Below are 18,813 nucleotides of genomic sequence, written 5' to 3'. Positions count from 1 at the left end.
TGTGCTGCAGTCGCAACAAACTCCATATCAAGAGTGGGCCCAGCGTCCTGACATTCCCGAATCCCTATGGTTGTTTAATAGGAAGAGCGTGACGTCCTTCTGCAGTAGCTATATCTTGGGAATAGGAAAACACTAAGGTCACCGCTCCCAGCTTGCTAGGAGCCACCGCTGGCTAATTTTTTTTTCTTTTTCTTAATGATTAAGAAAAAATTGTTTACTATTATTATAAATTTTTTTATATATTTTTAAAATATTTAAGAGTATTAAAAAATGATTTGAAAAAAAAATAAAAAAAAATTTGCCTAACGGTAACTCCCAACGGGAGCCACCAACGGTGCCCGTAAGATCGTCCCTTGGGAATATTGGAAGTGAAAGGTAGGGGAAGCCGACACCAATGATTTTTTATTTGCTCTCAAACTTGCAAGACTGTGCTAAGAGGACCTAATTTTGTAGTATTAGAGTGGATGGGAAAGCCCAACATGACTCAAGCATACAAGACTCGGCCAGTTTTACTCCTCATGATCTTGTTAATTTGTCGTGAAATGGATGGCCTGGTGTCGATCATGTGTAGTACATTCTGCAACCAATTTGTATTGGTTGGCAAAGTTTCTTTAATGTTGACTTCTTTGTATCCTCTATATCAATATTATATGTTAGCAATGAATTCTTCTATATAAGTTAAGTCTAGAATTCCTTATAATTTGATCTACACTATACATGTTAACCTTAGGCTCTAAAAATTCATGGATCAAAATCCTTTAAAATTTTTAACTGAAGTTTAGAGGCTATATTTAAATAAAGATAAACACTTTACTCAAGTATCACTAAATATTGTGAGACAAACAATATGTGTCTATCTCTTTTATTTAAATCTTAAAGAATTCATCAACCTCAAATTGGTGATTTTTTGGAGAACATTAACCAACTCACAGGGTGAACTAGCTTAATTCCTTAAGTTGCATTCATCATCAATATTGATTAATAGTTCAACCTTAATTACCAAGTAGTCGGTTAAAGCAATAATGCTTGTATACACGTGATAGGTTTATGCAGCAGCAAGGAAAGGGATCATTTTATGCGGACAATGCATGCTGGGGCTTAAAGGAATTAATGGCAATTGGACCATCAATGGAAGGGATAGTTGAATAGGTTTGATGTCTTTTATCTGTAAGAAATGAATTTGTTATATAGGTTAATGGAGAAGTTCTAAAGAATGAGAAATTATATCTCTAGTTTGTGTGGGTTTTTTTTTTTTTAAATAAAACTTTAATTCATTGTCTTTCAATCGATATAAGATTTATCAAAGATAACGAAGGGGAGGACCTCGACAAGTACCTCCTCCATCCATACATACTCAGAGCCTAAAGATAATGCAAGCTTTGTAGCTGCATGGGTAGCTTTGTTCCCTTCTCTACCCAAGAAAAATAAAGACCAATTTGGATGAGAAGACATAACAGACTTGATGTCCTCAATCACGTGCCTTGACCAGGAGAAGTTAGTAGGAGTAGAATTGACAGCATCCACCACTACCTTCGCATCTCCTACCAGGAGCATCTGCCTATAACCCAGTTCATTACAGAGGAAAACAACTCACGACAGTGACAATCCCCATCCTTCCCTGCTTATTGTCCAAAGCTACATCAACATTAACCTTGTTCATTACAGAGGAGAATGTTTTAAAGCAGCACTAGTATTAAAGCTAGTTAGCTAGCAATGTATTTAGTCACACATTTTGTATTTGGTTAAGTTAGGCCCAGACTATTTTGTAACTTGTATATAAGTTGGGCACTTATGTTTGTACTTTACTTTTGATAAAAACATTATTGACTTTGAAATACATCCAGAAAGCACAAAATGGAGTTTTCTCAATTTTCATGTTTTAGGTTTTCTACATGGTATCGGTAGCGACTCAATTTCTTCTGCTGATTTCTTCATTTTGATCTTCTTCGATCTCATAATATGTCTTCTTCTTCTCCTTCTTCGCCGATTGTTATTGACAGTCAATACACAATCACTCCAGCAGATTTTTCCAACACTTCAATCGTTTCTCCCAAACTCAACGGCAAGAACTATTATTCTTGGAGCCGTATGATGCTTATGGCGATTGGCTCTCGGAACAAGATCGGGTTTATTGACGACAGTATTCAACCTTTGTGTTCTATCGATCCGAATTACAACTCATGGTTTCGCTGTAATTTGATGGTCTCTTCTTGGATTTGTGCTTCGGTGACTCTAGAGATTGCACAGGTAATCCTTTACATTGAAACTGCTGAGAAAATATGGAATTTGTTGAAACATAGATTTCAACAAAGTAACGAGGCTTGGATCTTCGAGATCCAGCAATCTCTTAATAGTATCACTCAAGGTCAGTCATCCGTGAGTGATTACTTCACTCACCTTGAGTCTTTATGGAATGAATGACATCAGTTTTCGCCAATTCCTGTTTGTACATGTGGAAAATGTGCTCTCTGCACTTGTAATGTTCTTGAATTTGTTGCTGCTCATGAGGAAAATAATCTTACTATGCTTTTTCTTATGGGATTGAATGAGAACTATCTCACTACTAGAGCAATATTCTTCTTATGAAGCCTTTTCCTTCATTAGATGAAATTTATTCTCTGATTATTCAAGAGGAGTGTCAGCGTGCATTTTCTCGCACCTCTTCTTTGAATCAAGAGAATATTGCAATGGTAACCTCTCAAGTACCTTCGAATTCGGTTGTGGCTGTTGTCCCTAGGAGGAATTTTTCTTCCACTGGCCAAAGGGAACCTCCTCACTGTACATATTGTAACCGAAAAGGAGATACTCGAGAGAAGTGTTTTGAACTTCATGGATATCCACCAGGCTGGATATCAAAGAGAAAGAATTCAAGTGATGCAAAATCTGGTTATCACCGTCCCTCTACCAATCAAGTGTCTACTTCCCTAGAGGCAAACACAGTTCCTAATCCTAGTCAAGTTCTTTCTCAAGAGCAAATTCAATAACTTCTCAATGCCTTGCACACTCAACTTAAACCAGACTCTCCTCTAGGATTTCCTTCCATCCAATTCATCACAGCCTACCAGTTATGCCAGTATGGCAGGTATTTCCTCTTCTTTTTCTTTTGTTAATTCTACTTTCTCATCACAATTACGTTCCCCGAATATTTGGATTGTTGACAGTGGAGCTACAGACCACATAGTCTACTCTTTGTCTCTTTTCACTTCACCTCCTAAATCTGTTAATGCCATTGTTAGCCTACCAAATGGTCATTTTGCTTCCATCACTCATATAGGTTCAGTTAGGCTTTCAACAAGCTTAATCTTACATCATGTCCTATATGTTCCTTCATTTATTTTCAATTTAATTTCTGTGAATAAACTCACATCAACTTCTAATCTTGCCATGATATTTTTTACTAACAAATGCTTAATTCAGGACCTGCTTGCTTGGAAAACGATTGGAGTGGCTGATCAAAAGAATGGATTATATTTGTTGAACTTTAATTTTTCATCATGTCCTGGTTCTCAATTTTTACCTTCTCAGTTTTTCCATTCTGTTTCATTTTCAATTTCTACAAATCAACTTGCTTTGTGGCATAGTCGATTAGGACATATGTCTTTGTCCCGAATGCATTTGTTACATGATGTAATTCCTGATATACAATTTCAGCATAATAATGATCAATGTCTAATCTGTCCATTAGCTAAATAGCATAGACCTTCTTTTCCTAGAAGCTCAATTAAATCCACTCTACCTTTTGAGCTTATTCATTGTGATCTTTGGGGACCATTTGCTGATCCTACTAATAATAGTCATCATTATTTTTTAACAATAGTTGATGATTTCACTCGTTGCACTTGGATTTAGTTGCTAAAATTCAAGTCTCAAACTCGCAGCACCATTGAATCTTTCTTGGCTATGGTTGAAACACAATTTTCATCCAAGTCAAGATTTTTCGTTCTGATAATGGGACAGAATTCAACCTGTCCACTCTCTTCTCTTCCAAAGGCATTATACTTAAACATAGCTGTCCATACACACCACAAAAAAATGGAGTTCCTGAAAGGAAACACCAACATTTATTAAATGTTGATAGGGCTCTCAAATTTAAATCTAACATTCCTTATCCTATTGGGGTGATTGTATCATGATAGCTACATACTTAATCAATAGATCTACTTCCCCTTTGTTAAACAATAAGTCTCCTTATGAGCTTTTGTTTTTCAAAAAGCCTTCTTATTCTCATTTGAAGGTATTTGGCTACTTATGTTTTGCTACTAATGTCTCTCCTCATAAGACCAAATTTGATCCTCGTGCTAAGAGATGTGTATTTCTTGGTTATTCATACGGTACCAAGGGTTATAAACTCTTAGATCTTGATACTAAATCCATTTTTGTATCTCGTGATGTTGTTTTTCATGAGACTTCATTCCCTTTCCAACTTCAAGGTTAGACTTGTGATTCTTCATCTTATCTTGTTCTTCCTATTTGTATTGATGATATTAATTCTTCTATGCCAGTTCATGTTCCCCCTTCTAATGATATTAGTCCAAACCATCATGATCTGGTTGATACTATTCCTAGGAAATCTTCTCGGATCAGAAAGCCACCCTCTTATTTGCAGGACTACCATTGCAAAATGGTCCAAACTTTTGATCAATCTTTACTCTCTTTGGGTTCCACACAGCAGGCTTCTAGTAAAGCTTTTGATATCTCAAGGTATCTTTCTTACACTCATCTTTCCCTTGCTCACAAAGCCTTTAGCATTTCTATCTCCACTCATCCTGAACCCAAAATTTACAAACAAGCAGCCACAAATCCTAAATGGCAAGAAGCCATGAAAGCAGAAATTTTATCTCTTGAAAATAACAAAACTTGGACAGTTACTGATTTGCCTCTAGGAAAGAAAGCAATTGGTTCTAAGTGGGTGTATAAGGTGAAATACAAGGCGGATAGTAGTGTTGAAAGATACAAAGCACGTCTTGTCGCTAAATATTTTACCCAAAAGGAGGGAATTGATTATCCTGAAATATTTTCTCCTGTTGCTAAAATGACAACAGTTCGCTGTTTTTTGGCATTGGCTGCAAGTCAAAACTGGTTTTTAGAACAACTTGACGTAAACAATGCATTTTTGCATGGGGATTTAGAAGAAGAAGTTTATATGGTGATCCCACCTGGGTTTGCTAAAGAGGGGGAGAATAAAGTGTGTCCTTTGTTGAAATCTCTCTATGGGTTAAAGCAAGCTAGCCGGCAATGGTTCCGAAAACTAACCACTGCTCTTTTATCCCTTGGTTATAAGCAATCCAAAGCTGATTACAACTTATTCACAAAGGTGCAAGGTTCTTCCTTTACTGCACTTTTAGTATATGTTGATGATGTCATTATTACTTCCGATACTATGTCTTGTGTTGATCAAGTGAAGTCTTATCTTCATGATCAATTTCAAATCAAGGATTTGGGCCAGTTGAAATACTTTTTGGGGTTAGAAATTGCACGTACTACTGCTGGAATTTCTATATCTCAACGTAAATATGCCCTTGAAATTTTAGAAGATAGTGGTTATCTTGGTTGTAAACCTGTTGAGTTTCCTATGGATTCCAAGCTTAAATTGACAAAATCTAATGCTAATGTTTTGGAAGATCCATTTCCGTATAGGAGGCTCATTGGGAGATTGCTATATCTCACTATAACTAGGCCAGATTTGTCATACTCAGTCCATTCTTTGGCATAATTTATGGACAAGCCTTGTAAATCTCATTTGGATGCTGCCTACCGAATTTTAAGATATATCAAAAACACCCTTGCACAGGGTTTGTTTTTTCTAGTAGCTTCCTAAACTCAAGGCTTTTTCCGATTCTGACTAGGCTACTTATGTTGACAGTAGAAAATCTGTTACAAGATTTTGTATATTCCTTGGTGATTCTTTGATTTCTTGGGGCTCTAAGAAGCAAACTATAGTGTTTAGAAGCTCAGCTGAAGCAGAGTATCGTGCCTTAACTTCAACCAGTTGTGAAGTCATTTGGCTATTACAAGTTCTTCATGATTTGCATATTTCTCATTCTTCACCTGTTTCTTTATATTGTGACAGCAACTCTGCTCTTTCCTTGGCTGCCAATCCAATTCATCATGCTCGTACAAAGCAAGTTGAAATAGATTGTCATTTCATACGAGAACAGCAAGCTAAATGTGTTGTCAAGACTTTTTATATTGCTTCAGCTCATCAGTTGGCAGATATTTTTACTAAAGCTCTCGGTAAAGCTCCATTTCAGCATCTCCTATCCAAGCTGAGCATTTATAATCTTCATGCTCTATCTTGAGAGGGAGTATTAAAGGTAGTTAGATGGCAATGTATTTAGTTACACATTTTGTATTCAATTAGGTTAGGTTCAGACTATTTTGTAACTTGTATATCAGTCGGGCACTTATTTTTGTACTTTACTTTTGACCAAAATATTATTGACTTTGAAAAACATCCAGAAAGCACAAAAGGAAATTTCTCCAATTTTCGTGTTTTAGGTTTTCTACGACTAATTTGTGTGGTTATAAATTATAGATGCTACAATAATTATATATAATACGACTAAGACCATGATCTTAACTACTACATCACGACCCAATAAAACCATGTTTAATTACTTGGTACTTTACGGGAACGTTTTCTATGACTCGAAATATTTTATCTTTTCTCATGTACTAGTACTTACGCAAGTCCTGATATATCATGATCAATGTAATTAAGGAACACGCACTAACAAGCTAGCTAGCTAGTGCCGGATCCACGTTTTGGTGTGGGGCCATGCAAATATTGAATTTTATATGAAGTGGTTTCCACGAAAGTTAGTATTTTAGTCCTTTTTTTTTTTTTTTTTTATCTATATATAAATTGCGAAAATCTCATGTAGACTAAGTACTCGATCGTGACAATTGCAAATTAGGATATTATAATTTTCTATTGGAGAACATGATTATTGGTCTAAAGATCAACATCTTCTGTACGTCAAATTTGACTTGGAAAAAAAAATAGAGTAGGCAGTTTGCAAGTTGCAACGGCTGGAATATTTAACCCACCTCAAATGGAATTAGCTAGCTATGAGGATAAGATTGTAGGAGAGTGAAAGTGAGATGGCCCCCAATTGAAGTCAAAATTGGAGGTGATCTTCTCATCATGATGTGCTTTCACTGCTTTGGAAGTTTCACAGATGACAAATCATGTAGTCCGAGAACCACGTACACGCACATGATGTTTAAACTAATTTCCACGCACCTCCAAAGACGTTTAACAAGTTGAATTCCTAGCTATCTAGTTGCCAACCCTTTAAAAAATGATTTCTTCTTTCGGTACGATTGAGTCTCTTGATTGTTATATATGGAAAATTTAGTAGCATACATATAAATTAATCAAAAAGAAGCTTTCTAATTTTGTACGTTCAGGATCGATGCATGTTTACCCAATAATTATAGAGTTTTATTACGTATAAATAAAGTCGCGTATTAATCTGTATATTAATACTGACTTCTTCATATTTAAATTTTAAATTAGTACTATTTTTAATAAAATCTATTTTTTAATCAATTACATTAGATTGATATACATATTAATGCGTAGTTATTCTTGCAACTAAATATTTTTCATAATTATACGTTTCTATACTTGTAATTTTCTAATATATGTTATACTTTCTATGACCACTACTTCTTCACGTAATTATTTTTTTCAGATTACGAGACATACGGCCATGACATCTTGTAACATGGAATGCCATTATATATATTGTGGTAGGGCCGGCCAGTATGTACCATATATGTACATGAGACGCCTTAGATCGAAGACCCTGCAGCCACCAATTATCACATAATATACTACGGATGCTCACTGCTGATTGATTAGTGGTTCTTATAATAAGATTGATGTTCCCCAAGTAAAATAATTAACTTGCCTTGACCTAATTTTATATTACTTCATGACTTAAAATTATAAGTACTATTGTCATTTTCCAGATACTTAAAAATGCAATCCCAACATGTAAATTAATTAACAAAATTAGATTATCAAAATCATGATCCAATCAAAATGAGCAATATATATGTATATATGTATATATATATGTATGTATGTATGTATGTATGTATGTATATGTATGGTCTTAAAGATATTGCTTGACTTGGAAAATTCTCAAAAAAAGAGCCAAGTACTCATGAACTGGTATTTTTCCTGGAAAATCCAGGCCACGATCATGCAAATGGGATCTCTTTCCCGGTCAGCTAGCTTCACGGGAAGCTTGTCATGACCTGATCGATCTTGACAGCCACGAATTATAATTCAAACTCACTTTCATCAAAACATTAATTGGTACGTTTTTTCCGAACTCATTCCTTCCGCGTGACACATTCTCGATCACTAGTTACACGTACGTACGTTGAATATTCAACGAACCCAAATCCCTCTAGAAGACGAGCTTGGATCGTTGATATCAAGCTTGCGTGCACATGATCACTCTTATATTCATTTTACATCATGGAAACTGACCCACTTAATTTATTGCTCTTTTAAAGTCAACCAGTCAGTCAAATTGGTTACTTAAGGCTGGGTATCTTATACTTACATTAATATTATCTGCGTTTAGTCTTTTCCTGTTCTTATTTTTTTTGTTCTTTGGTATAGCTAGTGCATGCATGCCAAAACTAGATCAACAGGCCAATCGATGATCCTCTCCATCCATTCTTGTCTTCATGTCCTGATCATTAACTAATGGCTGAACAAATACGATGACAGCTTAAATCAGTACAAATTAACTAGTGATCAATTGATTATCTCATTAATTAAGCCGCCATAGTTCAAGAATTAAGGAGCATAATATATATATATATATTTATATAAAGGCTAATTAGTCATATAAATCATAATTAATCAGCTTTCACCACTAAGATAAAGGAGCTAGCTAGCTAGCATGACTTTCAATAGAAGAAAGAGTTACCTTGATATATATATAATCATTCTCTTCATATACGATTAAATATGCTAAAAGTTAACAGAAGGGTTTAATTAGACAATTGGGCTAAGAAAGTCACAAACAACTATCGCATAATTAATTTGTAGGGCCCTTATCATAAATTATAACATGATAAACCATGGCTGGCTCTATATATATGAGTACATATTCTTGCAGCCAATAGCACAAGACTCATTCCTGCTTAATTACCCTATTATCATTATTCCAACCCAGCACAAAGTTCCTCCTACTGCAGTACTACTGATCATCTTTGTTTGAAGAGAAAACCGGCTAAGATGACTGGCGACAAAGATGCACGTCGTAAAAGACACATGAAGTGTTTGGCATTCATAGTTGCCGGGGTCATAGCACAAACCGCAATCATAGTAGTCTTTGTGCTGCTGGTTATGCGCATCCGAAATCTTAAGGTCCGGTTAGATTCAGTCACTGTGGAAAATGTTAACGCGACTTCCTCCTCCTCCTCCTCACCCTCCTTTAGCATGAAACTTACTGCTCTTGTCACCGTCAAAAACACCAATTTCGGTCACTTCAAATTCGATGACAGCACGGCTACAGTTTCGTATAACGGTGCCCAGGTTGGAGAGGGCCCTATACTTAAGGCGCGCGCCAAGGCTCGATCGACCAAGAAGTTTAATGTCACGGTGCCGGTGAGTTCAAGCAATTTATCGACGAATTCTGGCAGCTTGGTTAGTGACATCAACTTGGGGATTTTGCCGCTTAGCAGTCATGCCAAACTCAATGGGAAGATTCATTTATTCAAGATTTTTAAGAAGAAAAAGTCTGCGGAAATGAGTTGTACCATGGAGGTTGATACCAAAAAGAATGTCATCCAGAAATTGACATGCAAATGAAAGCGCGCGAGCGATTTTTCTTTTTTTCTTGGTTCTTTATAGTACTGGGTTGGATTGCAGACAATTCTATTTTATTACTTATATGTTAAAAAGCATTAATTAGCGTCTGTCTTTGTGTTCATATATTCTTTTTAGCTTGTGTAAATTGTATGCGATTATCAGCTTATCAGTTTCGGTTTTTTTAAGGTTATTTTAATACCTGTAATATTTCAGATCTTTTATGTTCTGCTTCAGGTTCTGGTTTTCCGTACGTTCAAGGAAAAACTTGTTTCCTTTTATATTAAGTTCTCAACATGTGAGTACTATTTCCTGTGGTTCAGATCTTTGTTGTTCAATTTTTTGGGCTTTCAGGTCTCCAGCTATATCCGTCTGCATCAGTTCATTTGTGGCCATTCCTTTTCGTCCCCCCTCACCACGTAAAGAAAACAAACATTAACCCAAATGATCTGATTAAGTTTGCAGATAAAAAAAAAAAGTATGCGCTCGTAGTTGAAGATTGTCTTCAGTAAGCTGAGACGTCCTACAGTATACATGATCACAAGCATTTATTATATTTTATTTATTATGCGCATCGGATACGAATTAAAAGAGGATGCCATGCATTCAATTCAGTTCAAATCTCAAGGCAAACTTCGCACTTAGCCAAGAATGAAATGGAGCATGCTCAAGAGAAACTTAGCACTTAGATTTATCACTATCAGTCAAATAATTTTACATGATATCTACTCCTTAACAATCACTTAACAATCACAAATATATCTATATAGAAAAATATTTCTATACAACACACCACCATCTCACTCTTACTCTATTATATATATAAGATGTAGCATATTTATCACTATTATATGATATTTTATTTGATGAGTTTTATCATCTAATGATGATAAATATATCACATCTTACATAGTCGAATAAAAATAGAATGAGAGTAAATATATATGGAGTATAGCATTACTAGTCATGTATATATATATTTTTAAGTGGCTGTTAAGGATTAGATATGTAAAATTATTTAATATGTAATGATGTTAGCAATTAAGTGTGACAAAATATGAAAAAATCTATGATAAAGTATAGCATAGTACCAGATATTAGCTATAGCTAATAGAAGATCATAAGCAATCGCTGAAAATAAAAAAGTAAAATAAAAAAGAGCGTACGTTTATTTATTTATTTTTTTCCATAGAAAGTAAAATGGATAAATGGGAAAATCTAAAAAATAAAAGTGGGAGATTGCAACATACCATATGCCAACTTCCGACCACCCGTCAATCAATGTCCAATATATAATAGAGATGCCCCACTACGAGTGCTGCCATTTCACGTGCATATATAACAATTATTTCATCCACGATAATCATGAATATAGAAAAATGGTATAATGTTAATATCTTGACATATTTTAGGTCATTCAGAAATAATGATTGGAAAGAAAGCTAGCTGTGCGAATATGACCTGTTTTTGGGTTCCATACGACCAAATTCATTTGAACATTTTCCGTGGAAAGTGCAGAGGAAGCCCAAAAACCGGTAAATTGAGGGTCACCACCCGGCCACTTGCTCGGCCGATGGTAGAAGTTTTCTTATTATATTGGAATGTGGATCGGGGAAATATGATGCAAGTAATCAAATCATCACATGTATGGTAATACAACAAACAAAGCACAAAGAATCAGAAAAGCCCGAGCCTTGAGAAATAAAGAGAAAGGCGCCCCACCATAAAGCTGTTGTACAATAAGAATAATTCTGTGACATGAATGTGGTCTTGATGCTTGCTTTCGAATAGTCTAAAGAACAGTAGTAATTTAACATTTTCTCTTATAACATTTTGTGGTGGTAGGCCTAACCTGGCCTCTCTAATTTGAGAAGCCTCATAATTTAATATTGTCTGTACGGACTAGCTAGCTATATATGTATAATGCATGTTAGGTATATTAGTATGTATAATATTCTCTTCACTTTCGCTGATCTTGCAAAGTTACCATAGATCTTCTAGGTATCGATCACCTCTCCTACCTAATTGTTTAAAGTTACAGCTCATCGTAACTTTATTCAATTGTTTCATCTTTTTCACACCTCCATCCAGTACCCATGATGATCTCCTTTGCTCAATATACCAATGATTACGTACCCAATAGAAAACTTAGCTTTCTGCAACCATTTACAATAATATAATATTAATATTAGCCAATTCTTATCCCGTCTTAAGTACAAATTAGACCGGTTCGACTGTAAATTTACATATATACCTCTATCCTGATCATGAGTCCAAAACGGGCGAAAATTTAAATAAGTCTGGTGTATCCTAAGCAATCATGTACAATCCTAACAAATTACCCCATTATCGATCAGTTTTTCTACTTTGGTCCCGCATGGCTCGATTCACTACCAAGGCATCTCCCTAAAGAATTACCTGATTCACTAGTCAAAATGTTATTACTTCCAATGTATATGGCCATTAGTGTATACACTGTAGCGGAAATCCTTTCTAGTATCGCTTTGGGCTTTGAAGCAGGCCGAGTTGCATCATCCAAGTTCTAGTAATTTTTGTCAAAGTCTCAGAATCCACAAATCACTGAGAATTCGCTAATCATCTTATACGTACCATTTATATTTAATTAGAAACGATAATTGTATAATATTCTGGTAATCATTCCTTGTAACATAGGCTTGAATTAAGGGATTTAGATTACTGTAATTACGTTAGTAATTATATATAATGAGGGAGAGCTCTCACATGGAGGCATCCAGTAACTGTAATTCACCATAGAAATCTTCTTATGTTCTTAACTTTCTTTTGCTTGTTACTAGATTTTGTCATGCCCGGCATTCTCTTGGGTGTGGTAGTTTTGTCATGGCATCAGAGCTACACCTGTGACCATCCCATTTGTGCAATTTTTTTCTGATTTGTGCTTCCGTTGGCTATCAAAAGTGGTCTTCTTTGGTACTTTTGGAAAATCCAATCCTTGGATTTATTGTGACATTAGCTCTTGACACGGTGTGGAAGCTCTTCATTGCTGGTTTTGTATATGGAGTTCATAAGCAATATCAAATTTTGTGTATTTGCTTCTCTTGCAATTCTTCGACAGTTCACATATGGAGAAATCTGATTTCATGTGCATCAGGTTTTCAGATATTATTCTGCTTGAAATTGTCAATTCCACATTTATCTTAAGGGGAAGGAATTATGGGGGCATATTGATGGTTTTGATACCAAGCCCACTGATTCGACCAAAGCTGATGATTGGGAGGAATTAAAAGATGCTTGTATTATGATTTGGATATTGGGATTTGTGGATCCCTCCATCATTCTCAATTTACTACCAATCCGATGGCACAAACCAAGTGCGATTATTCGAAACAGGTTTATAATCAAGATAGTTCAGCTAGGTGTTTTCAATTGGAGTATAAAATTGCTAATTATTCTCAAGGAAATCTGTTGATTCAACAATATTATATTGGATTTATCAATTTACGGACTGAATACACAAACATTTTCTATGCTACAAACCTCGATAACTTTTGCCACCATTCAAACAGTTCATCAAACTAGTCAGCAAGATCAATTTTGGAAGAAACTGCAACACAAGTTAAAAAATATCTACTTCAACCTACTGACCCGAACTCCCTCACCATCCTTGGATACTTATCTGAATGAACTCCTGTGGGAGGAGCATCGTTGCATGACATAAACAACCTTGGAACAACAAGAGAGTTCCAACCATGTTCTCAATGTTGCATTCGCTGCACAAGAAAAATCAAGAGGTCAGACTAATATCCAATGTTATAGCTGTAAGGACCTCAACCATATTGCCAAGCCGAGCCAGAAGAAGTTCTGCAATTACTGCAAAGGAAAAGGATGTCATTTTTGAAAAACGAAAACATTCTTAATCCAAATCTTTGAGCTTTTCACACCATTATGGAAGATATAGTTTCTGACCCCATAGCTTCAACCTCCACATCAATGCTTCCACAACCAGCTGCATCTTCTCTCATAGCTAAAAGTGTCCAATAAATTATCTTTTCTGCATTTTTTACACTTTTTTTTAAGAAGAGGACGGTATCCCAATTTTATTTATAACCCTCATTTGTGGCGAAGGAAAATTGTGGTTACGACAAGACTCTTGGGTCATACAATAGAACATAAAACAAATCGCATGAGTCAAAAACCAACTAGCCAAACCTAAAAAAACCGCCATTGTTCTGAAAAATACAAGACAAAAACAAAATAAAACCAACCTTGGATAAATAAACTAAAACCTGCAACAAAGATCGCACATAATAATAATGACATAAATTAAAATAACCAAAAGACAAACTTACGAAGGACAAACCTACGAGATACGGAAATGGGGAAGACCAATTTTGTCCAAACAAAGAGACCTCTTAACTAGCTAGGTAGAGTATCGTCACTAACCAAATTCATATTTAAAACCCTAGCACCCCACTTACTAAGGAAATCAGCCACACATTACCTTCACAAAATATATGACAAACAAGATACTCCATGCAATTGAGAAAACCAAATAATTCGTCTGAAAAATTCTCTAAATACCAAATATTACATTTCCTCTTAGTAATCCAAGTAACAATCAGTTGGTCTTACAAGTAACACTAAATCTCTCTCTAATCTTTGGCCCATTGATTCAACTCATGTGTAAAATCACATGACCATTTTATCTAACAATCTTGTCAACATCCAAAAATATGAAGGAAATTTGTATATTCAAAATGCAAATAGGGATTGTCTTCCCATCACTATTGTCAGTTATATCACTTTTTCTCCCACCTTGAAAAATGTTTTTTATTCTCCTAGATTTACTACAAGAAATTTAATTTTTAGAGACAAAATTTATTAGGGATGAAATAAATTTCATCCCTAAAAATACTTTTCAGAGATGAAATTTAAATTTCATCTCAAAATATGGAGTACCTTATAAATCCGTTCGAACTAATACATATTAGTTCGAACCGGAAATTCTAGGACGAATTAGATCGTCTCCAAAAATCTTAACCGTTCGAAGTAATAAAATTTAATTCGAACAGATAATTAATCTATTCGAATGTAAAATAATTGGTTCGAATGAGTATTACCTTGTTCGAACGGTATTATTTAATTGAAAAGATATATTGTTAAAATTGTAATAATACATATTTTTTATATTAAAAAATATAAAAAATATGTAATAATTAATTTAAAAATATTTTAGTTAAATAAATATTATTTTATAGATATTGTCTTTTTTTTAATTATCGTGAACATTAAGTGTAATGAGAAGAAAATATAATTAAAAATAAAGAGGCTAGCAAATACTAAAAATAAAAATCATACATTAATTACATCCCAAAAAGAGTTAGACGTTCTATACAACATAAAAATAGTAAAATAATAACTAGCAATATCTATTTATTAAGTAAATCAAAATCCTCGTGTAAGGTATGTAAGCATCCTTCTAGGTCCTTTAACTTTTCCATGATGGGCTGAATGAATTCCCTCAATATAAATAACAATAAGGGCTGCCAAATATTATCTTTACCTCGAATGATTAAAATTCAATTCGAATGGCCAAAAATTTCATTCGAATGACATTAAAGTCCATTCGAATGAACTTCTATTCCATTCGAATGACAATAAATTCCATTCGAATGGTCTTGAATTTCATTCGAATGAAATTTAGGCTCATTCGAACGGAACTAAGCCAAACAGACATGGTTGAATCGACTCAGTCCCGAATCTACAAACTAGTTTTTCACCATAATCCAAGATTTTAATTGGTAGAAATGATTTAGGAGTAAAGTTCCATCATTTCTACCGATTACTTTTGTGTCATTTAGCCCCAAAACAACAAAATGGGATCAGAGAAGAAATTGTATCGCGGCATATATAACATGATTTCGTTCGAACGAAAAGGTTATAAGTTCGAACGAAAAGGGTATAAGTTCGAATGAATTATATAATAATTCATAAATATATATATATATATATATAAGTACAAGAGGTAAAACAATACGTTTTATATTACTAATACTAGTATATAATACTAATATTAGTACTAATAAAAAATTTCTGGACTAGTATATATAATATCTATTAGATATCTATATTATATAGTATAGAGTATTTAATTAGTTACTTATATATATTGTAAGTAACTAGTATATATATAATAGTATATATATTATGCATTAGATGAGTATAAAATAGTATTATGTAAAGAATTGCATTATAAAGTAATATACTAAGTATATAGTAAAACATTGCATTAAATATAAGTACAAAATACATATATCTAATATATTTAGTTTGTATATTAGTAATAAACCAAGTACTTAGAATATATTATAAAATATTATAGTACTATTAGTTTTCATATATTTATGCTATCTATACTATAATATCACTTAGTATTATACTATTAGTGATACTTAGTATTATACTTATAGTGATACTAATTATAAGTATAACACTATAAGTGATACTAAATAAAATATTATACTATTAGTAATACTTAATATTATAGATCGGTAAGAAACTTAGTATTATGCTATTAGTGACACTTAGTATTATATAGTGTATATATTTTTTACAAATACTAATAATAATATTGAAAATATTATGTGTATATTTATATATTTCTAGAATTATCTATTCGAACGAATATAAAAGAGATCGAATAGAGATAAAGTATGTTCGAACGATTTTTTTTTTGTTTGGAGGGAAAATTCGCGCTAAATTATCAGTATATGCTGGAGAATATTCCATTTTTTTGTTCGAACGCTTATATTATTAGTTCGAACGGGAAAATATTGTGAAAAAAATTAGCAGTCTTTTTAAATTTTCGCGTTCGAACTGCTAAAAAATCCGTTCGAACGTAAATTCACATATTATTAAACCGATCATTTCACTTCATTTTCACTCGGATTGAAGTTTGAGAGAGAGAGAGAGAGCGACAGAGGCTTTGAGAGAGTGTTGTATAGAGAGAGAGCTTAAAGAAGTGAGAGAAAAGAGATTCTTGAGGGAGAAAAGACAAGGACAAGAGGTAATATGTTTTTTTTTTTTTTTGTTATTTTTCATTCCGATTTTCTTTTACAAGTATCTTGATATTTGCTGCATTTATTTGTTGGAATAGAACAATGGTTTAATGTGTTTTATACATATAGGTATTGTGGATTAATATTTTTATTGGATTGCAAAAATTAGAGGTAAGTTTTTATAGTTTTCTAAGTTATTTAATAATCATATTTAGGGATAATCATTTAGTTTTCAATGTATTATATTGAAATATGCTGTAGTGTATGTGAAAATTGTGTTTTGTGGTTCAGTTTTTTGCTCTGTTTCGTGAATGGTTTCTGGCTTGGTCCCATTCGAACACTCTGAATACCGTTCGAATTAAATTTTCTCCGTTCGAACGGAATCTAACTCGACTAGAATTTAGTTCGAACAGTTTGAGTGTTTGTTTGAACAGTACCAATTACGTAGACATTTTATAATGTAATTATAAAATGTAATTATAATGTATAATTGTAAATATTTAAGTACTATAATTAAATAGATTAATACTTAAAATATAATTATACATTATTTAATTAAAGAATTATAATGTATTAGTGAAAATATTTAAGTACTCTAATTAAATAGATTAATACTCTAAATATTCTTATAAAATATTTAATTAAGTAATTATAATGAATTATTGAAAATATTTAAGTACTCTAATTAAATATGTTAATTAGTTAAAATATAATTATAAAATAATTAATTAAAAATTATAATTAAATATTTGAAAATATTTAAATGCTCTAATTAAATAGATTAATACTCTAAATACTCTTATAAAATATTTAATTAAATAATTATAATGAATTATTGAAAATATTTATGTACTCTTATAAAATATAATTAAAATATATGATTTTGAGACAATATTTAAAATATTAATTAGTTAAAATATAATTATAAAATAATTAATTAAAAAATTATAATTAAATATTTAAAAATATTTAAGTACTCTAATTAAGATGATTAACATGATGGAATATACTTATATAATATTTAATTAAAGAATTATAATGTATAATTAAAAATATCTGAGTAGTCTAATTAAATAGATTAATACTTCATTTTATACATTTATTATAATTTCAAACAGAAATGCCTCCTAAACGCAAAAGAACACGTGAGACATCCCCACCACTTACTAACTCCCGTGTGATTCACCTGTCAACAATGGTGGGCCAACATCACCAGAGCCAGAACAAGGTATTTTATCACTGCATATCTTTTAAATAAAATATGATATTATTTTTTCGTATTGTCTCCATTAAATCTTAATATATACACTTTTTTAGTATAAATTATGATATTAATTTTCATTTTGCAGCAAGAAGAAAATCCTACTGATTATGATCTGACCCAATTGTATGCTAAAGCACATAAAAATCGTGATGGTGTTTGGAGCAATCCTGAGGCAGAGGTAAATTATGTAAGTTTAAGTTTATTTAATTTCATTGTCTAAATATATTTTTGTTACATATACTAATTTTAATGTTTTTCTTTTTTCAGGATAAGATGATATCTCTTAAAAACACTGTTGTGGATCCATCTGATGAATCATCTGTCAACGATGCTCAAATATTTTCTCAAGTTCTTGGATCACGTTCTAGATATTTGAGGGGCTTAGAACGTTGCATGAAGCCATTCTCAACATTTTCATCATCTTCTAAAGCCAAATCGAATGACGACAAGACTAAAAAATTAGAGGAAGCTGCACTTGAGATAGAACGATTGAGATCGAAAGAAAAAGAGTTGCTAACCCGATTAGATCAAGCAGCAGATTTAGAAGCAAGATTAGAAGAAAGGCTACAATTAAATAACCAAAAAATGTTTGAACAATTTCAATTAATGATGTCTCAAAATCCTATACCACCACTACCACCACAATCATAATTCATTTGGTGTTTTTTAAT

The 18,813-nt window shown here is 33.0% G+C and overlaps 1 protein-coding gene across 1 annotated transcript; it reads left to right on the top strand.

Moving 5' to 3' along the window:
* The first annotated feature begins 9,146 nt into the window (after positions 1–9,146).
* Positions 9,147–10,163, top strand: LOC122309001 (late embryogenesis abundant protein At1g64065-like). The gene has a single exon (XM_043122321.1). The coding sequence runs from the start codon at positions 9,269–9,271 to the stop codon at positions 9,842–9,844; it is 576 nt and encodes a 191-aa protein (XP_042978255.1). The 5' UTR covers positions 9,147–9,268; the 3' UTR covers positions 9,845–10,163.
* The last annotated feature ends 8,650 nt before the right edge of the window (positions 10,164–18,813 follow it).

Source organism: Carya illinoinensis, chromosome 5, assembly GCF_018687715.1.
Source record: "Carya illinoinensis cultivar Pawnee chromosome 5, C.illinoinensisPawnee_v1, whole genome shotgun sequence".
Classification (NCBI taxonomy): domain Eukaryota; kingdom Viridiplantae; phylum Streptophyta; class Magnoliopsida; order Fagales; family Juglandaceae; genus Carya; species Carya illinoinensis.
The sequence above is the reverse complement of the archived record's forward strand: the minus strand, read 5'-3'. Positions and strand labels throughout refer to the sequence as shown.

What these genes read in the sequence shown, in the direction of transcription:
- LOC122309001 (XM_043122321.1), top strand. Translation starts at nt 9,269, where the DNA reads ATGACTGGCGACAAAGATGCACGTCGTAAAAGACACATGAAGTGTTTG.